Raw genomic sequence first — 22,004 nt, forward strand, 5'->3', positions numbered from 1 at the left:
GAGAGGTAGGCAACAACTAGCAGAGAAGTCACTTGGCGCAACTGTAATGCAATTTCAATAAGCATCATGCAAAAGGTATTCAAACACCCCCATGCAATGTTAAAAATATTTTCATATGCTTGGATAATGACCTTTAAGAATATTTTCCTTTCTTTCTTTTCCCTTTTTCTATTTTTTAAACAACTGAATTGTATAAGATGGAACTTCTGCAAAACAGCAAGAAAGTACAACTGGTCCACTTTCCAGCACACAGTAACTGACAACACACCTCCTAATAAGAACTTGTATGCTTTAACAAAGAAAGAAAGAAAGAATCAAAGCAGATATTTTATTATGCTTGAACATCCATCTATAGCCTTTCATCTCAACACTGAGGAGAGATCAACAAGAAAGAGTTACAGGATTGTACACATGAAAATAAAAAAGACTCTGAACCTAAAGCAGAAATCATCTGTTGCTGGTGCTGATGACTGCTTAAGAGGTGCACATTTTAAAACTCCTTTTTATTCTATCACAGAATTATAGGGAGGTTATCTTTATTAGCCATTACTTGGACAGAAATACAAAGAAATCTTACTTCTCCACTGGTTGTTGTCCTATCAAAGAAATAATCCTCAAATGTTTGGCATAATTTACTTTTGTTATTTAAAGCCAACAATACTCTGAGTCAAGTGCTCTGCCTTTTGTTTTGGGCATAAGCCTATAATAGGAATGTTTTGTTTATTTTTTACTGCCCATAGTGTTAAATACTAATTGGTGAAGAAACAGATGTATAGAACTGGGCTTTGTGAATCACTGTGACTGTGCAGATGTGATGGTTTCACACCAGTTGAGCATCTGGTCCTCATGGTTATGACCAGTGAAAGAGAACTTTCCATGCCCTCAGCAGCAAGAGACATTTGAACAGTGGCATCTGTTCCACTTTCCATTGGCAGATTTGAACTTGTGGATTTTTATGAGTCTACACAATTTACCAATTCATTCTCTTTCTCTCTACATAAATAGCCTGTCATACAACAATATTCCCTTAATTTATGTACAATTTTTGACCATATAAATACATATGCTTCCATTATCCAGCATACAGCCAGTGATACTTACCTGTGATCTAAATGATGAACAGAGAAAATAACTCCTGAATTTAAATGGGCTTGTTTTAAGGTCACCAGGATTGTGAATTCATATTTATTTCTCAACTTCTGAAAAAAGATTTCAGCTGTTTCTGGAGATGCCTTTACACTTCTTGAAATATCTAAGAAAAAAATACAGAGAAAAAAAAAATCAGTATAAATCTTAGAATCATAGAATCACAAGGTTGGAAAAGACCTATAAGATCATCTAGTCCAACCATCCTCCCTTTACCATACCTACAAAAAACCACTAAACCATATCTCCTAGTTCCTTATCCAGACGCCATCTTATTTTACTGTACAATCTCAGCTCAAAAAACTTACAAAATTAACATGCTATATCTGAGCAGCACAATGAACGGCTAAGCAAGAGCAGGAATAAAAGTATTTTAAATATCAACTCTCACAGGAAATGAGAGCCATTTCAACAGAAGTGTGCACATTTTCTAGGACATCCATTCTATTCTGGGTGAGGGGGGTTTGTTGGTGATAGTTTTGTGGTGGATTTTTTTCACAACTGGTTCACGTTTGTTTTACTCTCTCCATGGATGGCCAGATGGTACTTTGATATCTCATCCAAAATGAGGACTTATTCTCAGTCAAGCACCGAGTGACAACACTGGATATGAGCCTAATTTGTGAAGCGCAACCTGATTTTCTTTTCTATGACTCCTACAAAAATGTTGTGCTTAACAGTTATGCATAATTAAATTTTTTTACAAACCCACTGTTAGGGAAAATTTACTCAGTTTTAAGAGTTACAAATGAACTTTAGCACTCATCATTTTTCAGAATGCATTGTTTCTAATCAATCACTGTATACTCCAGTTGTGCAGTATGTTACTGCTCCTCCTTGGACAGAGCATCATGAGCATTTCATAGAGTAACTGCACACCCACACAAAAGATTTTGCTGTTAAAAGTCCACATACAAAAGGCTGAAGTAATGCTTCTGCTGGATTTATATAACATGCTTAAAGAAAAAAGGCCCAACTTTAAGCCCCCTGGAGAGATAATTTACAAAACAAGACGTTAAAATGTTAGAAAAACAATTCCCAAGGCTTTCCGTAACACATTATAATGGAAAATAAAAATAATATATGTATTTAACGCATAAAATCAATTCATTAGATTGTGTAATCGACTGTGTAAAAACTAAATCAATTCACAAGCTTCTTGTCATTACAGTTTAACCATCCTTCTCTAAGTCAGGGACACTGATTCAGGGACAGCAACTGCAGCAGAGAGCTGACTGCAATGGCAACATTGATGTCCTTTGGCAGAGCTGAAGCTGAGCTCTCAAGTAAGGTGACATCACTGCTCTAAGAAAACGGTTTACACTGCAATCTGCACTATAGAAATACCACTTGAGAAATACTGCTCGGTATTAACAGCAAACATTTTAATGTGGTTTATGTAAGAGGAACATTTTTAATGTGTTTAAGAAATATAACAACCTGTACAACTCAAAAGTCCTAAGCAAGCTCTTATACAGAGTTACACCAAGCTCTGCATTTGATCCAGTTAACATGGGGGAATAAAAATAAAATAAAATAATTCTTTTAAAAATCAAAGATAAAGAGAAGATTCTTTAAAGCATTTTTGTGAAACTTTGAAATTTCGCATCTTTTCTACTGTGGGTTGCATAACCCTCTCTCTGTACCAGACATCCATGGTATTTTAATGGAATTGTTAATAAATCATAAAGCAACTCAAATACAATTACATCAAAGCATTCATTTATAGCCAAGGGACACTAACAGAGTGGAATGACATAGGTTTGCATGCTGGAAGATAGTTTAACCGCATTAACAATTTCCAGCAATATAAACAACCTATTCCCAGCAGACCAAGCAGAAGAAGGACACAGAAGGAACATATTCTCTAATCACGATCACAAGCTGCTCATGCACTGCTGCTCTTATCAGCAGCTTTCCTATCAAAGTACAGAGGAAAACAAGAAAATGCAGACGTGAAACCCACTTAGTTGCCTGCAGAACCAGACTCCTAGATGCAAAGCACATCCACACAGTCAGCCCTTTCTGACTAACAAAAGATGCAATGAGGTGTAACAAAATTATATTTAAGTGTTTGTGTGCATAATCAGGACTTAAAGGGCTTGCTGTCTCCAACCTCTCTGTCAGGAAGACCCATGCAACTTAAAAGTAAATAACTGTGGCAGAACCAAAGTCAGAATGAGTTGAGACCATTGCAGTGTGTGAAATCTTCTTGCTTACATCTTAGTCAGTGTTACTATACACCCAGCAATGCTCTTCTCCCTCCACCAACCTGTCATATTTCTTTCTAACTTTCTTGGTGGAGATATTTTGCTTGGCTTCTTCAGATGATGGAATAACAGAAACCAAGCTCATTGAGTATGCACCATAAAAGCCTTACATTTATTCAACAAGCTTAATTTGGGTTTATTCCCCCTTGCCTGACACAGCATAAGAGTTATGAAGAGGAAGTGGAGAAAAAGGGCTATGGAGATGATTTCTACATCATCAGCTCCCACCTCCCTAACAGACAGAGATCATAAACACATGTCTGCACAAACATGATAGTGAAAAAGCAGCACAGGTCTTTTATTCAATAGCTTTTGTGTCTGGTCATGTTAATTCTTACCGTAATATAGAAAGTGAGCACTCAGGAGTCTAAAAAGGTGCTGAATAGATACTCTTATTTTCTGTGGATATGTACTGGAATTAGACACAATGTTTGCAGCTTACCATGGCAGTAGGAGGTCTACCCATCAAATGTGATTTTTATGGGAAGACAGGGAAGTAGGAATAGGAGAAAGAAAGAGGACTGGGGGAAAAAAGTCAAGCAAAACAAAAAAGAAAGTGTCAGAATTGCATGAAATAACAAAATCGTAGAGAATTCTCTGACTGTTCTCTCACTGCTCCCACTGTCTCCACCTGATTTCTTCCAGATTTCCTGAAGACAAAGAGATGCCAGTGTGGGGGAAGATGAGAAATGCACAACTCCTTCTTCCTAGGATCTGGGATTACTACACACTGTTCTGAATCACATAAGAAGCCAGGATATCTGTGCCCCAGTTAAACTCTTTTATCCCTCTGCACCATTCCTAATTTTAACTTGTATCACACTCTACCAGCAGAGTCAGAAATGCTCTGTGCTGAAAGTAGAAAATGGCCCACATAGATTATGCTTGCTTATCAAAACTAAAATCCACAATTGTTACATTAGAAAGAAATAATAATTTCTACCAAATCCAAATGATAATCTCATCAGCAACAGATGAAAGTATATGTATAGTATAACTTCCATTTCATGAGGCCAGTTCCATATGCACACAAATTATTACCTTCTTCACAAACACACACTTCATTCTAACTGGAGTTACTGGGAAAGCATTTTGCTACAGTCTGTGCTGTAGGAAGGAAACAAACCTAGCAATTACATGAAGTAGACTGCAGTCCTCCCATCCTTCACTGCTACTCTGAGATACATGGGAAAAGTAGAGCTCCCTGTGCAGTATCAAGAGAGTAATCTTTTGTTAGGTCTACTCTTTCAGCCCTGTGAATCATTACCCTGTCATTAGGTTGGATAAGAGTTTTCCATATATAAAACCTTAATACCATACCTGGGTACTCTATACTCTCTCATTGTGGCTTTAGATTACCCTCTCAAAAACACACAAAAACATCAAAACCTGATTAGATCAGGCTGGAAGCCTATTTGATAAGATTATTGCCATATTACCTGCCTAAACACACAGCCATTCAGTGTCGGTATTGCACATAGGTCAGTTCACACTTGAGTAGTAAGCAGCTTGCAATTTTTGCATTAGTGCTTCTCTAAGTACAGAATCTTTTGCTCAGTGCAGGCACCACGTGGATTTCAGACCACTGAAAGGTCCTTGAACCATCTTTTTACACCAAAACAACAGTGCAAATATCTCATTCCAATTACCCTTGAGCACTAGTGGTATTTGCTTGATAGATCACCTACTGTGCTCAATAAATACAGATTCAAGATTGGTCTTGACATTCAGCTTCTACTAATCATTTCAAGTCTGAAGGAAAATACTTTTCTGGAGCTGGACTTCTTCCATAATAGCTTGGGAAATCAGACTGGTACATACCAGGTAATAATTTGTAGTTTCCTGACAGTTGCATAAAAACCTCATGCTTTGAGCATTTTTAATACACAAAAACAATGGCCTAAATGTTTTTATATTAGAGTACAAATATATGGAGAGAACTATTTGTGTGAATGAGAAATACTTCTCTAGTTTGTTACTTATGTATCGTTTTTGCTTCTCTAGAATATTTCATTTCTTTGGTTTGAACATAGCATAACAACTCATTAACCTATACCGTTAACGCTCTGTTTTTAATTTCTAGAAGAGTGAGTGAAATGTAATAAACAAAAAATCAATTCTCAAAACAGACCTTGCAGTCCTTGGTCTGTTTGAAGGTTATAACATGAAAATGCCTTTAGAAGGAATAACAACACTTACATGATGATATGCATAGCTGATTTGAGGCATGCAAGTTAAGAAAAATACTGAAAACAACACAATAGACTGGGGGGAAGGAGGATTAATATGCAGCATTCGCATACTGTGGTAGGCAATAATAATGATTTACAAATTCAGCAGAACCGATCACCTGAGGATTAACTAGAGTTAATTCAGCTAGGTTTGCATGCAATAATTGAGGAGAGTTTACAGTCCTAGAAAGGATGCAAACAAGCAGCAAGAGATGATTGATCTACAGCTAAAGTAGCCAGCTAGGAGGTGATCAGCTGGCCACAGACACAGCAAGCCAAACCCTTTAAGATCAGACATCACAAAGCAATCAAACACTCCATGAGAAGAACCGCCAGCTGTAGGACCTGTAGAAACTCAGCCATTCAGTAGACAAACCTAATGACTGCCTCTGCTCTAAGTTTGCAGCAATAGTCACGTCTAGAAGGACACATTTCCTTCTCACATACAACTGCAAAGCCACACAAGGGTTTCCTGAAGATGTTAAGTGTAAACAATGCCATTACAGTCACGTTCATGGGATGTCAATTACTACAGTATATCCAGGACAGTAAGTCTAACTTTTAACACTACTTATTCCACAGGTCCAAAAGCACTATCACCAGTCTAAACTGGTGCAGCAGAAAGAGATGGAAGCTTTTAATTACTTAATTACTTTAATTCTTGTTTACAATCACATACGTGCAAACACATGGAGAACCACCTCAGGAACTGATACAGCTATAACTAAACCATCCTCTCCCGTTATCTAAAAAAAATGTGTTGGAAACAACCAGGAACAAGTTACTAAAGGTAAGCAAGAAAACTTCCCTACAAACCACCAGCAGCCTATCAAACTGCACAGTAAAATCTACATTCAAATATGGTTTAAAACAAGCCATTTATTACAGATGTTTTCCAGTTCACATGAAAAACAAACAGTTATTAAATGGAATGGATAGCTTGTCTTAGCAAAGGGTAGGCTCTTCAGTTTCTGAAGTGCATCTAAAGCTAAACATACAGGATGAGCTAAATGATAAAACAAACTCCTATAGAAGAGCCTTTGAAGGAGGCTTTTTAATTAATGGAGCTCCGCACTCTGTTTTGTGTACACATAATCAGCTTTTAATAGCAGCATCTATAAATCAATTCTGCATCTGACTGCAGGTTTGCTGAACTACCCAAATTTAATTCTACTCATTTGTGAGAAAATGCAGAAGTGCTGCAGGCTATGAACACTCTCAAAAACGTAATACAGCTAGCTCAATTTTGTTTCATTTTTCTACACAAGTTGAGATCAGCATCACAAGTATAAATTCACATTGTATCACTTCTCTTTAATAAAAGTTTTGGCTAATCTTTTTCTCAGCTGGGGATTTCACACAGCCTACAAAGGGCAACTATATTTCATACTGTTTACCTTACATTTTTTCCTTTACTTATGTAACCAATGCAGGCTAAGCTACTCTCAGCAAATGAGGCAGAATGGGAAGCCAGTCCCAAAGTAGAATCTTTACAAGGTTGAAAGGGTACAATGGGTTTTTAAGTGGAGCACAGGGTATGCAAATTCATGAGCTGCATTCCTGTTACAATGACTATAGCGAAAACTGAATACAGAAAGAATTAAAACAATGTTTATTAAGCCAAAACACAACAATACAGTAATACAGTTTAGAGAGTTCTGGGGGGAATGTTGATTAGTTCAGCTTTTGTGTGTATACATACACATGTAGATCACTCCAACAGTAATGCCTCCTACTTATTTCCATTGAAGCTACAACAGATACAAAGAGCACAATGACACTATTTGATAGAGCAAACTCTCAGCTACAGAATTGCTATTTTTCAACATTGTCACCACCATTAGCTGTGCCCTTTTGCCAGTGACAAATAAGAGTCTGAATGCTGCACTCACAAGAATCTGCACCAGCAGAGGTGACCCACTGTTTCACAGCTGCTACGATGGCATTGTTGTAAGGAAAATGCTGCCCACACAGTTCATCTTTCCTTGGCCCAAACAGATGGAAGTCAAAAGGCACCAAAACTGAACTATATAGTGGGAGTGGTAGAACAGTCCAGACAAGATTGGCAGCGTGCTCCATGATCTTCAAACTAGTATGGAGCCTGGAGTCATTGTGCTGTAGGACAAAGCCATTCTCTTCTCTGGACTAACTCTGGAAGTTTGAGTTTTGTCAGCATCACAAGGCAGCTGCCACTTCATCCACTCAGGGCTGAGTCCTGAACTTTTTTGATGGGCAATTCACACATTGCCACTGCAAGGTCTGTTGTTATGACTCTAGTTCACAGTGGTGACATCATATATCATCGCCAGTTATTATGTGATCCAGAAAACTGTCCCCTTCAGCATCGTATTGATTCAATAAGCAGCTCGAATACCATGTTCTTTCTGTTTCAGTGTGAACATTCAGGGGACACACTGGAGCAAATGTGATATTTCAGCACTTCCACCATCGTTTCTAACACACTGAAGACAATATTTAGCCCTATACACAGTTCTCTGGTCATAATCTGCCAATTTGCAGAGATAAGCTGTCATATCATTTCATGGTGTGCCAGTTGCGCAATGTGACTTGTCTTTCATGTCACTGTTGCTACTGCTGAAACTCACCACCCACCACCATGCTACGCTCACATCCATTGTTTGATCTCCATTAACATTCAGCAAACATCAATGAATGTCAGTTGATGCAATTCAACACCTTTGCTTCATATGCACTTGCATTTCAGACATCATTTTGTCAGACTGCCCTTCTGCTGCCATCTGTCACACAGCAACAAATTGTAACAGAATATTGGTGGGAAAGTTCTACCACTACTGCCATACCACCAATATCTGCCTCTGACATCATGGGCCAACACAATAAAATAGGAAGCATTACTTCTGGAGCAGCCCTCATGTTATGTGTGTGTGTGCCTGACTCTGAACTGTTAGTAAGATACTAATTGATAAACCATTTTGAGTGGCTTATCATGGAATCATTCGAACCAGAAAACACTCCTAGGATCAACACGATTTTCCTACACACTTGCTCATTCTTTCCTTTTGTTTGCCAAATTGTTTCAAAAAGAACAGCAAGACTGAAACAGTTGCAATTTTCCAAAATCACAAGAACCTGATTTTGTTTCTGCCATGCTCTAGGAAGGAGCCCTATGAGTGTTTAGGAGGAGGTGCTGCAGATCCGTCCCAACTTTGAAAGACTAGAAGACAGGGGGCTGAGCACCGATTCAGCAATACTCCCACTGGAGCCATTCCCAAAGAGAGTACACGGCACTTCCATGTTGCCAAGTTTCAGCAAACACTATGGCTATGGTCTAGTTGTATGTCAGAATCCAACCAGGTATGTATAGAACTCATGAATGGAGTCCAGTAAATACCCCTGGTTGGTATAATGATCCTGAATAATCAGGATTTGGAATTCTTTACAGACTGCATCTACTCGTGTAATTTAGACACCACTGCAGTTACCACTATCTACATGTCTCCTTTTTCCTCTCCATTACAGAGACAGCTCTACAAAAATGTAGGCATGAAGAACTGCAAATGATGGGAGGGAAAAAAGCAGAAGGGAAAATGCACTTAAAATGAAGCTAAACAATTGACACAAAAACTCAGTTGAAGCCAAATCATTACATTAAATAAAAACAAGGGGAGAGAAATGTCACAGCTTATTCTTGCAGCATTTGGCGAGAGACCAATTGCCTTTACTTTGCAATTTTCTCTATTCTGAATGTCAGCCACAGCTTTGGTCACCCAGCAAGGGCTTTCCTCCAGTTTCAAACAGGCAGACCCCAGTTTCAAACACGCGCCAAGACCCACAAGTCACAACAGATTGATGTAGGAGAACAGGAAATGTTTCTGAGCGCACATGATTTTCTTCCATTCATACTGACTGTTCATACTGATATCCTCAGTAAGCGTTATTCACACCACTTCTGGACAAAACTCCATCTCACCTACAAGCTGCATACTTGTGTGTCTAAAACCTTTTTGGCACAGCTGAGAACACAGGTACTCTGGGATGAAATAGGGAGAAAGGTACTTAGAGCCTGGACATAAATGCTTGAATGCAACTGCAATGTTCCTGATCTCAAATAACCAAGCCATTGTCAAGCACCTAACTTGCTTGTATAATCGGAAGTTGTTTGTTCACTTACATGAGTAATTATTATTTCATTCAAAGAGCTTTGTTTGTAATTTGTTCCCTATGGTCAAAGTCCCCAGGCAATCTTTGCTTGGTTAGTTAAGCTTATTTTGGTTTGGTTTTTTGTTGCTTTTTCTTTGTTTGTTTTTAGTTAAAGGAACAATTTTTAAAAATATATATTAACTATATAAAATGGAATGGAAACTAAGCCTATTAAATATGGGGGAAATCCCTCTACCTGATATGATGGAAAGGGCAAACTATGGCTACAATATGCTATGCATTCTGTGGAAGCTGACAATAATATCACCAAAAATCTGTTTCTGGCTAGAATCCTACAGCAAAAGAGACTATTCAAATCCTGTTTGAGAATGTTTATACTAGTAGCTGGGTGAAGCATCTGAGCTTACTCACTGGCCATTTCTAGGTACCAAGGAAAGTCACGTCAATCTGAATCTTTCTATAATGCTGAGCTTATCATCCCATAGCCTGACCACTGCCTTCTTCTACTAAAATAGTCTCCTTTGCATCCTTGGGTGTCTACAAAGCAGTTGTTCAATCCTATCACTGAGGTCAAGCTTTTTCAGTTGCCACCAAACCCTTGATATGATCTTGGAATATGCACTATGAAATAGTAGTACACCCACATCTTGTTGAAGAGTGGGGAGGATGGATCCTGCCTTCCACCCCAGCCACCTACTACAAAAGCAGAATCCAACTGCTACTCTGAAATTGTGGAATAAATAGTGCAGCTGTTCAGGAGGATTCCTCACCTAAACAAAAATCAGATAAATGTTTAAATGGCAGTGAGCTTCATTGTGCAAATAGCACAGTGTAAACAACAACAGCAGCTTTGCTTGGTTAGTAGATCTTCCCAACACAAAGAAGTAAATCCAGCCACTGAATTTACACCACTATGAAAATTCATTTGAACACCAGGACGAGTTATTAAATTCTCTTTTGATCTAGGACTTAATTTGTCAGACCACAATGCTAGTACAGTTAGATGTCTCTCATCCTGCCTTTGGCCATGGTTTCTTTGGCAACGCCTTTAGCTATGGTTTCTTTGGTTTCACCAGGATGACATGTGGAAGCAGTTTACTATAAGGCAAAGCAGCCCAGCTACACAGTAAATAGACAGGTGGCCTCTTCCAAAAATATATAGGGTCCATGTTTCAAGGTTTCTGATTTTTATGCTCAGTAGGCAAAATGTAAACAGGTAAATTAGGAAATAAATGCAGTAAAATTTCTAGTGACAGGATCTACAGTAACAAATTACTAACGGTAAAGGATGAAAAAGGATGTTAAATAAAAATGTAAGAAAACCTGGACTTAACATTTCCAGTACTCCAGACAACAAGTCTGTATTCTTAGCAGCAGACTGAAGCTGCTGATTTACTTAAAAAACAGCAGAGACCCCACCATGCAAAATATTTTACTGAAACACCTCCCACCAAACTGACAAAGAAAACATCAGTGTGCACTCCTGAACATTTCTGAAAGGAATATGAATAATGTGTGCATCAGCACAGGGGGGAGTGCCATACGAAAGTATTATAAGGAATTTTTAAATGCATATGTGATACAGAAAGCCACTGTTCCTTGCTCATGAGAAATACTATCATCTCCTTTATTGTAACTATGTCATCATGCAAGGCACTATCACCAAGAGGGAGTGCTATTCAGTGGGGACCTATTACATGATAACAATGTGACAAAGATAAAAGATGACTTCTGCTCATCATGGAAATTTTACCCATAGGAAAATTATGTGCCGTATATTATGCATTGCCGCTGGTATTTATTATTGCAATGCTTTCTAGTGATTTATAGGTTCTGGGATATCAATTATAAGCTGCAATAGTTTCTTTAATTACTAGTTTTCCCTACTTTACATTCCACCACAACTATCAATTCATCTTTAAATTCTGAATACTCAGTATTTACTCCCTTGTCGGTAATAACAGGTGCTGCTAGTTACAAAGATACTGTTTAGGTTTTTCAGGTCCCATACTACTATGAAACCTATCATGCTTGAACAAGAGCACAGAAGTAGTGCAAAGTGGGATTTCTGTCAGCTTCCTCAATTTAAAGCAGGTTCCAGCTACATTTAAAAGGCAGCAGCTAGTATAGCTTTATAAATAGACACATATACATACAGGCACACATTCACATCCCTTTAGGAATAAAGCAGCGTTCTAGAAGTTTTGAGAACACCTTGAAACCTGTAGAGGAAATGAAACCTGTCTTATTTTCCTTGCTGCTGCCATCTGTGGCATATGCACCTAGTTATGCTTGGCTGCATGCTGTCATATGAGCACATAGTGTCAAACTGACCTAACAACAAATGAAAATATCACACCAGGTGATGCTGTTAACACTGGGACACAGACTGAAGAGCACAAAAATATAATGCATCATCTTCCAGCCCTATTGGTACAATAATAAGGGCATGACACACAGGAGAACTGCTAAAAGACTGCATTTATTTCCAGTTCTTAGCTATATTGCATGGGCAGGAATTGAAAAGTTATGCAAGTGACGCCAAGGGGTGGATGGACAGGAGGAGGAAGCAGGGCTGTTAGCCCTTCCCAAATGAAAAAAGCAGATTACCAAAGGTAAGCAAAGCCAAATGAATTAAAAATAAAGTACAACCCAACATCAGTAATAAATCACACAAGCAGATGATTCTGGACATAGATAAATCTGAATTTTATGACCTATCCTCCTCCTAGAAGATATGACACAGTTTGGGCTTCTCAAATGGATCATACTCCAATGGAGAACTTGGCCATGCAATGACAGGCTTTAAAACGCCTGGAGCACCCATGGATTAGGATGATGCTTGCTGTAAATGATCCTGCATCCTCTAAGCAACATACCACAGCTCTGCCTCACTCAGTCCTCACTGAAGTCAACAAGATCTACCGTGGCCCCTGTTTCAGTCATTCTGACTAAAAGGCTCTTTTCATGTGACCCCCTGTGCTGCTCCCAAACGACCTACCACCAGCATCCAACATTTCACAGCATCCTTTAGGTTGGAAGGGACCTCCTTAGATCATCTAGTCTGATCCTAAGCATTTGCAGGTGCCCTGGATGTTATTAGCTTTCTTCTATATGAAGAATCTAATGGTTTATCACTCTTTGCAATGGTTAGGAGCTCTCATCCTTTACATCTGCCTTTCTGGGGTATAATTGTTTTTATACTCATTTTAGGGTTGACTGCCTTTGACTCGCTGACATTCTAAGTGTTAAGGCTGAATTATTTCCATACAAGGCAATGGTAAGCTTATGAAAGCACTAATATGAGATCTGTCTTATACCAAGCCACCATGATGATGTGATCTGCGCAGAAGACTGACTTCTGACAGAAGAAAATGGTCAACAGTCACCAACTTCAAGATTTCCAGAAAACCTGAACCTTCATCCCACCAACAAGGCCAGGCAAAGGGAGCAAGGCCAGCAGTGTTAAAGAAAAGTACATCTGAAGCATGCCAGATACATCCTACAATGCTGTTGATAGACACAGGTCTCTGGCAGTGGCCTGAGTAAACAGCAGCAGATGGGAAGGGAAGGCAGCAGACAGAGGAGAATTTAGGTTCCAGCAGGAACAAGGGGCAAATGCCAACTACAAGAGGGCACAGTTGAGGGGAAGAGAAGGGCATCAGAGCCTCCAGTATTCCTGGCATTCTCAGAAAAATCATCGCTATCCTAATGCTTGTTTTCATGCCAGGTAAAGGAAAGGTTAGAGTGAATCTGAACTGGGGATGCAAGGAATACCACACACATAGCTCAGTTATGAGCAAGGCAGGCAAACAGAAGGTACATGAGGGATTCAAGCTACAGCTCCCAGAGATCCCAGGAAGCTGAAGAGGCTCAGAGTTCAGATTCTCCTCCTGCAATAAACTTCCTTTTAAATCAGGTACTAATGTAATCCATGCATCTGCTAGCCCCAGTGAACTAGCTACAGATTTTACAATGCATGCACAGTTTATAAACTTGGTAGGGTGAAAAATACAAATGCTTCCAAATCCTGACATCCTTACTCTTGTTGGCTTGTTTCAACCAAATACTGGTAAAATATGTTCAAGTGCACCGAAGTGCAGCTTGAGGGAGAAATCAAAGATTAGATAAACTTCTGAGGTAATCCATTCTATCCCTAACATAGCAACTGAAAGTCACACAACGACTGCAACATAGATAATGCTCCCCAGACATTTTCATTTAATACAATCTTCTACAAAATCAAGAATATGGATTTCCACCACCTCCTTCCAGTAGCTATTCCCGAATCTAAATTAGTTCACTGTGAACGTCTCCTTTCAGCCGAAATCCTCCCCATTTATAATATCATTGTATTACTCATAACTCGACTTTTTTGAATACTAAATAATTTCTTCATTCTAAACCTCAGAGAATTTTCTAATACCAGACACTTACAACACTTTTGTCATTGCTTGGACAAGCAGTACACATTCAGCTCTTTCAAAGTCTTCCTTTGTAAGACAGCCCTTTTCACTGTGTAATCACGTTTTCTGTTGTTCTCTTCACTCCCTACAATTCATTGATTTTTCTTTTTTTTTTTTTCTTTCTTTTTTAAATCAACCCAGAATGAATGCAGTATCCCAGGCATAATCTCAGTGCTGTTGTTGTTTTTAATAGAAATAAACCACGCTCTTACTAGCATGTACTTTCCTTATGTTTGAAATGCTAACAGTATCATAGTATCATAGTATCATAGTATCGTGCGAGTTGGAAGGGACCTTAGAGATCATCGAGTCCAACTCCCAGGTTTCGAGCCCTCTGTGTAGCGAAGTGGCACTTCTACCCCTGCGCCACAGGGGGGATTCGAACCCGGGCCCTCCAGTGCCGCAGGCAGCAGCTTAAACCACTGCGCCACTGGGGGCTACACAGTATATGTAGAAATTCTTGAAAAAAGCACTACTGAACAGATTCCGATCTATCTCCTCAAGTTTATTCCACCTTGAGTGAGTGTTGAACAAAGCACGGGGCAGTTACAAAGGATGTGAGCCAGCATGACAGGAAATCTGAGTTCCTTTGGAACAGCTATGGCCCTACACAGCACTGCATGTTTAAGGAGTCATTAGAACACAGATCATTGACCTATAAACACAAAAGATTCTTTGGAATCTCTCTGGATTGTTATGCAACCGTTTTTGGAGAGAAACTGTCAGACTTCCAGACATGGAACTGAGACTAGAAGATCTCTCCTTTTTGTGACTCTTCAAAGAATAAACACTATGGATGTTCCCATAGTCTAATTATCCTTACACACACATTTATGCTGACAAAACAGTCTAAACATTAACCCTAACAAAGTAAATAACTCCAAAAGTAGAGGTCTTTTTTCTTACTACACTCTCTCTGTGTTTTATGAGAGGGAAATTGCCACTTATATTCCACTAAAAGAGTTCTCAGTTATGGATCACTAGCAATATTGATTGTAATGGCTCCTTTGGAAACATTACAGTCTATCGTAGCAGTGTTGTTGCTACTGCAAATATGATAATCAGCTGAAACCTTTTTGAACACTGTCTTCAGAATTCTCTTTCGGTCTGCTCATCCCTCATACCATGCTCACTGCTTTAGCACCTTCCAGCATGCGGAGATGGGAGTGGCATCTCCCAAGATGATAGTCATAGAACCACCAAGGTTTGAAAAGACCTCCATTATCTAGTCCAACTGTCCAACTACCACAAATATTTCTCCTCTAAACCATGACCTTTAGTACAACATCTACATATTTCTTCAACACATCAGGGACAGTGTCTCCACCACCTCCCTGAGGAGCCCATTCCAGCACCTGACTACTGTTTCTGAGAATTTTTTACGAATATCCAACCTGAGCCTCCTCTGGCAACAATTGAGCCCATTCCCTCTTATCCTATTGCTGTTACTTGGAAGAAGAGCACAACTCCCAGCTTGCCGTAACCTCTTCTCAGGAAATTGTAGAGAGCAATAAGGTCTCCCACTTCTCCAGTCCATACAGCTCTAGTCTTCTCAGCTACCTCCCATAAGACTTGTGTTACAGACCCCTGTTTAGCTGAGCAGTGACCAGCACCCCCATGTCCATTTCTTCCACACAGTCTTCCAGCCACTCTGCCCCAAGCCTGTAGTGTTGCCAAGCTGGCACAACCCAGTTTTCTATGTCCTCATTCCTCCCTGAAATCATGAGGATCATATACACCAAAATAAAATATGCACCAAGAAGAGAAAAACAAAGAATTGCTTAATGTAACAAATATAGTAACAAATAGTGACAATAAAACAACAACAACACTGTACAGTTCTTGTACACTGAAAATGGCTATGGCATTTTTTTCCACCCCAAACTGCTAAAACATTGATACAAAGAAAGATTAAGCTAAACAGATGGACAGGAAAAAAAAAAAAAAAAAAAAAAAAAAAAAAAAAAAAAAAAAAAAAAAGTAGTGAAAAATAATAATTCAGCCCCTTATTTTTCTGCTCAGCTCTGCTTTGGAAGTTAAGGTGAGAGAACACATCTGCTCTGTGGATCTGCACCCTGGCACATGGCCAGTCATGGCACAGTTCAGAAACTGAAGAATGACTACGTGGAAGTGCAGCTTCCCATGGCTGCTATATATAATCTCCTGCTCTGATCTGCTGGTTTTAAATAACTTACGAGCTCACTTCTGTGCCTCCCCAAAGATGTAGCAAAGTTAACCAGTCATAGAGGTATTTTTCCAAGGCAGCATCCACATACCCTGGAGAACACAGGCTGGATGAACACAAGCAATAGAGGGAATGTAACAAACCTAATTCCCAAATTTTATAAGCAAAATGTAGGGTTGTGTAAAAATGCAGAGAAGATACAGACACTGAGAATGATCTACATGCAGGAATGTATGGGAAATGCTGCTTTCTTCTTGGAAACCTCACTAAAGAATGGTGCTGCAATTGTGGGTGGGGAAGAAGAAAAAAACATTAAAAAAAAAAAAGTCAACCTAGCTGGTGTCAGGCCTTATTCTTGACTACAGAACTACACCACAGCAAAAACAGTTACATAAGGGCAGTAAGAACTCGCTATTCCATGTCATGGCCCCTTCACACCATCCTCCTCTTCAGCTTTCAAGCACAGAGCTGAGCCCTCAGATAACACCAGCCACAGCATGGGGATTGGGCTTGAGATATATTAGAAGCAGCCTGACTATAAATGTAGAAACAGACAGCCTCTGTTATCAATTGTAGAATTTCTCAGGTTGGAAAAGACCTTAAAGATCATCAAGTCCAACCATGACCTAACCATACTACCCTCACTAACAACCCTCTGCTAAATCATGTCCCTGAGCACCACATCCAAATGTTTTTTAAACACATCCAGGGATGGTGACTCAACCACTCCCTGGGGAGCCTATTCCAGCGCTTAACAACCCTTTCTGTAAAGAAGTGTTTCTTAATACCCAACCTAAACTTACCCTGTTGCAACTTGAGGCCATTTCCCCTCATCCAGTCAAGTGTCACCAGTGAGAAGAGACCAACCCCACTCTCACTGTAAGCACCTTTCAGGTACTGGAAGAGAATAATAAGGTCACAAGCAATAGGTATTGGAAGAGAGCAATAAGGCTCCCCTCAGCCTCCTTTTCCCCAGACTAAACAGCCACAGTTCTTTCAGTCTCTTCTTACAGGGCATATTCTCCAAGCCCTTCACAAGGCTTGTTGCCCTTCTTTGGACCTGTTCCAGCACCTCAATGTCCTTTCTGTACTGAGGTGCCCAAAACTGAACACAGTACTCGAGGTGAGGCCTCACAAATGCCGAGTACAGGGGCAGGATGACTTCCCTAGTCCTGCTCTCCACATCATTCCTGATACAAGCCAGGATGCCACTGGCTTTCTTGGCCACCTGGGCACATTGCTGGCTCATATGCAGCTGACTGTCCATCAGTACACCAAGGTCAAATCAGTATTAATTGTTTTGAGTGATACCAAGCATCAAAACAAAGCACAGTTACTTTAATTAACCTGAGTAACCAAACTGTTATATAAAAGGCAAAGTTGTATGCAATTAGCACTGTCCTAACAAAGCAGAGCCCCACAGGTTTCAACAGGTTGCAGATACTAGAAGCAACCTGACTGTGAAAAACAGCAGAGAAGTTCATGAGATCAAATACAATAAAATAGAGCATTCCTCCAACAGGAGTCAAATGTTTTGTCAAATGCATAGATTAATACATGCAGGCGTTCATTTCCCTGCAGAGGCTGAAGTAGCAGGAGGGGGAAGCTTTAACTGTCCCACTAAGTCCTTGTAACACTGTGGAATCCCTTTAAACTTTCAGCCTTAAAACAGTTACAGTCTTTAAGTGCTACAGGTCAAGTTGTCAGTCATTCCTTAATGTAATTTTATATCAGCCGTGCACTAATGACTAATTGCAAGCTTTTCTCCAGAAACCTGAACCTGAAGCATAGCAGGTCCCCATTCTCACCCCATTTCTCAGCCCTATCCTATGCTGTACTAATGCTACAAGCACCAGTCATAAGTCGACACTACTGTAGCTTTGTTAATCCAGTAACTCCCACATTATATTTTACAGAGAAGCCACCTTGGCACTATTTAACTTGCAATGACAGTAGGCACATTTACAATTATTCAGCAGTTAAGAATGTGTATGGTTAAGAAATGAATAGGTAGATGACAGTTCTGTGTGCACATGGTGCTAGGGAACATGGCTAGTGATGGGATCTGGTAGGTCAAGCTGACAGTTTGACCTGATTTTTCTCAAATAGTAACTCAGCATGGCTTGGGATGAGTATTTCATGGGGGATCTTCACATACTACTGCTACCTTCTTGGCAGGCAAACCAGACACTTCCTTGCTAACTCTGCTGATGGAAGCAGGAGGATGATAAGCATTCAGCTCTTACCTCCAGGTAAAGGCAGTGCCTTGCAGCTGCAGATCCTACTCTGCAGCTCCAGCAGAAACAGTCCAGCTCTCCAAGACTCTTTCCATGACACCCAGCCCAGCCCCACAGCATAGTTGACCACGGCCTTGGTGGTGCCATACCACAATAGTTGTTGCTTGCACAGCAGCAAAGAGCTGCAGAGGTGATTTCAGCACATGTAAAAGGTGGAAGAAGACAGAGAGCGGAACTGGGACAGCATATCCTGTTGATCCAGCTACACCAAAACACAGATGTTTCTCTCCTGCTACTGAGCTGTCAGAGTGTAATTGCTTACACCAAATATTGAAAGAAACTCAATCACTTACTGAAATGAAAATGCATTATGTCAGTCGTAACCAGAACTAAGTGCTGAGGGGCTTTCTTTGTCTCTTCAAAACATGCTGGGAATTCTAATGATCTACAGACATTCTTCATCCAGAGGTCCCACATTTTGAGGGTTCAGTGATTTTGGGAGAGAAACCAGATTGCTCCAAGACAGAAGAGCTGCAGGCAGGTACTCACTGCAGTGAGCCGTGCCAGCTGCCAGCAGCAGCATTCCCTCCCTAGCTCTGTTCAGGCTCCTCTGGGAGATGATTCAGGTCTCTAGGACAGCTGGAGACAGGGTTTTGCAGGGGAATCTAATCCATGTCACTGCAGCCAGCCAGGCTAGCTGCTGAAGATGGCTGACTCTGCCATTAGCAGATTAGGGGATGCTCATTTGATCTCACGCACGGGAAAAGTTGTGGGGACAGTAACCTCTGGCTCCTGGGTAGCACAAAGCAGCTGGGAACAGTAATATTTTGAGTAGGCTCAGCTGGAACCAGAAAAGTGCATCTGTCTATGTTTGCAACGACAGGTGGCAAGGAGAAAAGTGTGTGAAGCGCATAGCTAACCTCGATCCTATTTCTAAAATGAGAGAAAGTTTACTGACATCTTGCTTTAAAGCTTTATTTTTAGCTCTTTCATTTAGTAATGCTCAGAGATGATATCACAGGCCGGAACACAGTGATCTTTCCAGAAAGATACAAGGCATACTTATACATAACAATAATGTCTTGCTGGCATTTTCACAGAGTGGGCTAATGATCCAGTCATGCAGCAATATCTAAAACCATTTACACCATGAGGAGGTGCATTTTAGTGTTGCAATTTTTCCTTCATCAGAAGTTTGTACCAGAGAGACTCAGCAGCACTGAGTCCTTCTGACAGATTATTTCTTTAGGGTTTTAAAGTACATTATAATCTGCAATATATTGCCTCTAGAACTGTCCCTCCTCATTGGAAATATCTAACCAGTGCTTGGAACCATATTAATAGTTCTATAACCTAACCAGTAAAGAAAAAAATCACATCTTTTGAATGAGTTCTGAGCTCTACATTCATACACAAGCTCCCACATTTTCATGACTGTTGTGCCCTTTCTACATTTTCCTTAAATAAACGTTCCTGTGCTTGTAACCATCTGACTGCACTGTTCTGCCCACGCTTCTCTGAGAAGCACATACACCTTTGATGTGCACTCTCTTTATGCATCACTATGCTCCAATTTTCACTTTTTGTGTCTTTTTGCTTGATTTACTGCGTACCTTCACTACTTTATGTTGCTCCTGGTGGTCATGGTAGAAAGATGTCTCCAGTATTGCACAAGAAAACAGAAGTCTCGTGTGGTACTGATTCTCAACTGCAAAAGAGCTAGTTCCAGCAGGACCAAAAGCATTGCCAAAATATTGCAACAATACAGAGTCTGAAGAGAGGAGGGAAAGTGACAAAGCAGAGAGCCAAAAGAAGACCTAGTTACCCAGGCAGCCCATAGTTAGATTCTCACATCTGAGAGCACTATTTCCTATTGCAAGTTTAAGCACCCAGTGTCACAAAGACTTGGCATGTGCTGGAGGTCACACCTATGTTCAGGCCAGACAACACCGAGGTCAAACACACCTGACACATCCAAAATACCCTCTGCTGCTGATGCACCTCTTCAAGAGTTCATGCAATTCCATGTGCAGTGAGGTCTCTTGGACCAATATGAACTTAGTATTTGCCTGGGAAAATGGCAACATTTACTTCCATCTCCACTTATCACTTCAAATTGTATTAATGTGGTATACTTATAAGGAAAGAATAACAATTAGTAATCCTCAAAAAGGAATTCAAAGCCTTCTTCAAATACATTTTATTACATTATCCACTCCTTTGATTTGGGCTTTATCCTGAATGCCATCCCTGTTTTGCAAAGTGAAAACCAAGGTACTAAGAATTTCACTGGCTTGCAGAAACGACCAGACCATGACCAGAGGAGGTGGCAGGATAAATCTGACTCCTGAGCTCTGACCAGAAGAGCAATCATTTTCCTCTCAACATATTTTGACATCATAATATCTGCTGTTGGCTAGAAGTGCTGGCAGATGTTCATATCTAGCAACAATAACATTTTGGAAGACTTCCTTCTGCTTTCTATTCATAAGTGTAAAATGTTCCAGTGTAGCTTTTGGGAAGATACAATTACTTTGTAAATCAGAAAAAAAGTAAATCTCCACTGCTACGCAGGGACAGATTATGACAGCATTCAGGTGCTGCCAACCCATACAACCAAGTAGCATCAGGCAACAGGAACGGCCATAAGTTGTATCAGATGAGGGTTAGACCGGTCATAAGAAGGAACTTTCTCACTCAGAGAGTGGTCAGGCACTGGAATGGCTGCCCAGGGAGGTGGTGGAGTCGCTATCCCTGGCAGTGTTCAAGAGGCATCTGGATAGGGAGCTAGGATACATGGTTTAGGGTTTTTCTGTAGGTATGGTAAAGTGAGGACAGTTGTACTAGATGATCTTGTAGGTCCTTTCCAGCCTTGTGAGTCTATGATTCTATGATCTAGATAACTTTTACAGTGTGCAATTCCCCATTATGCATCTTTGAGTTACCTGTTGACAACACAGCCTGCCACTTCTGTAATCTCTTTCTAAAATAAAGAGCAGTGTTCAGGCTTTCAGCATGTGTTAAGTATATGTAAAGCTTTATAGCAGGTAGGAACATGTTCTATTAAAAAGGTTAATGTCTATGTTGTACAATAAAATGTTCAGCTTCTGAAGAAAGAAAACAAAAGGAAAAGGAACACAAGTCAAAGCTTCAAGTTTGTTCATGGACAGATAATTTTAAGTCATTTGTTTCTTTATCCACAAAATCACTTGTGTTATCATCAAGGCTTTAGCTGGAATAAAATAAATAAATTTGAAGTCACCAAAAACATATTTCCAGTTCACACACTGCAAACACATATGCTAAGAGGCATGCATTGCAGCAAT

At 40.0% G+C, this 22,004-nt stretch overlaps 1 protein-coding gene across 1 annotated transcript in view; it reads right to left on the reverse strand.

Moving 5' to 3' along the window:
* The window catches only part of NELL2 (neural EGFL like 2), a 143,445-nt gene that overhangs the window by 119,105 nt on the left and 2,336 nt on the right, over window positions 1–22,004 (reverse strand). Inside the window, exon 3 of the mRNA XM_072328075.1 lies at window positions 1,102–1,252. Within this exon, the coding sequence (XP_072184176.1) occupies window positions 1,102–1,252 (151 nt within the window). The remainder of the gene's footprint in view (window positions 1–1,101; window positions 1,253–22,004) is intronic.

The sequence above is a fragment of the Excalfactoria chinensis genome, chromosome 1 (genome assembly GCF_039878825.1).
Source record: "Excalfactoria chinensis isolate bCotChi1 chromosome 1, bCotChi1.hap2, whole genome shotgun sequence".
In the NCBI taxonomy this organism is placed as follows: Eukaryota; Metazoa; Chordata; class Aves; order Galliformes; family Phasianidae; genus Excalfactoria; species Excalfactoria chinensis.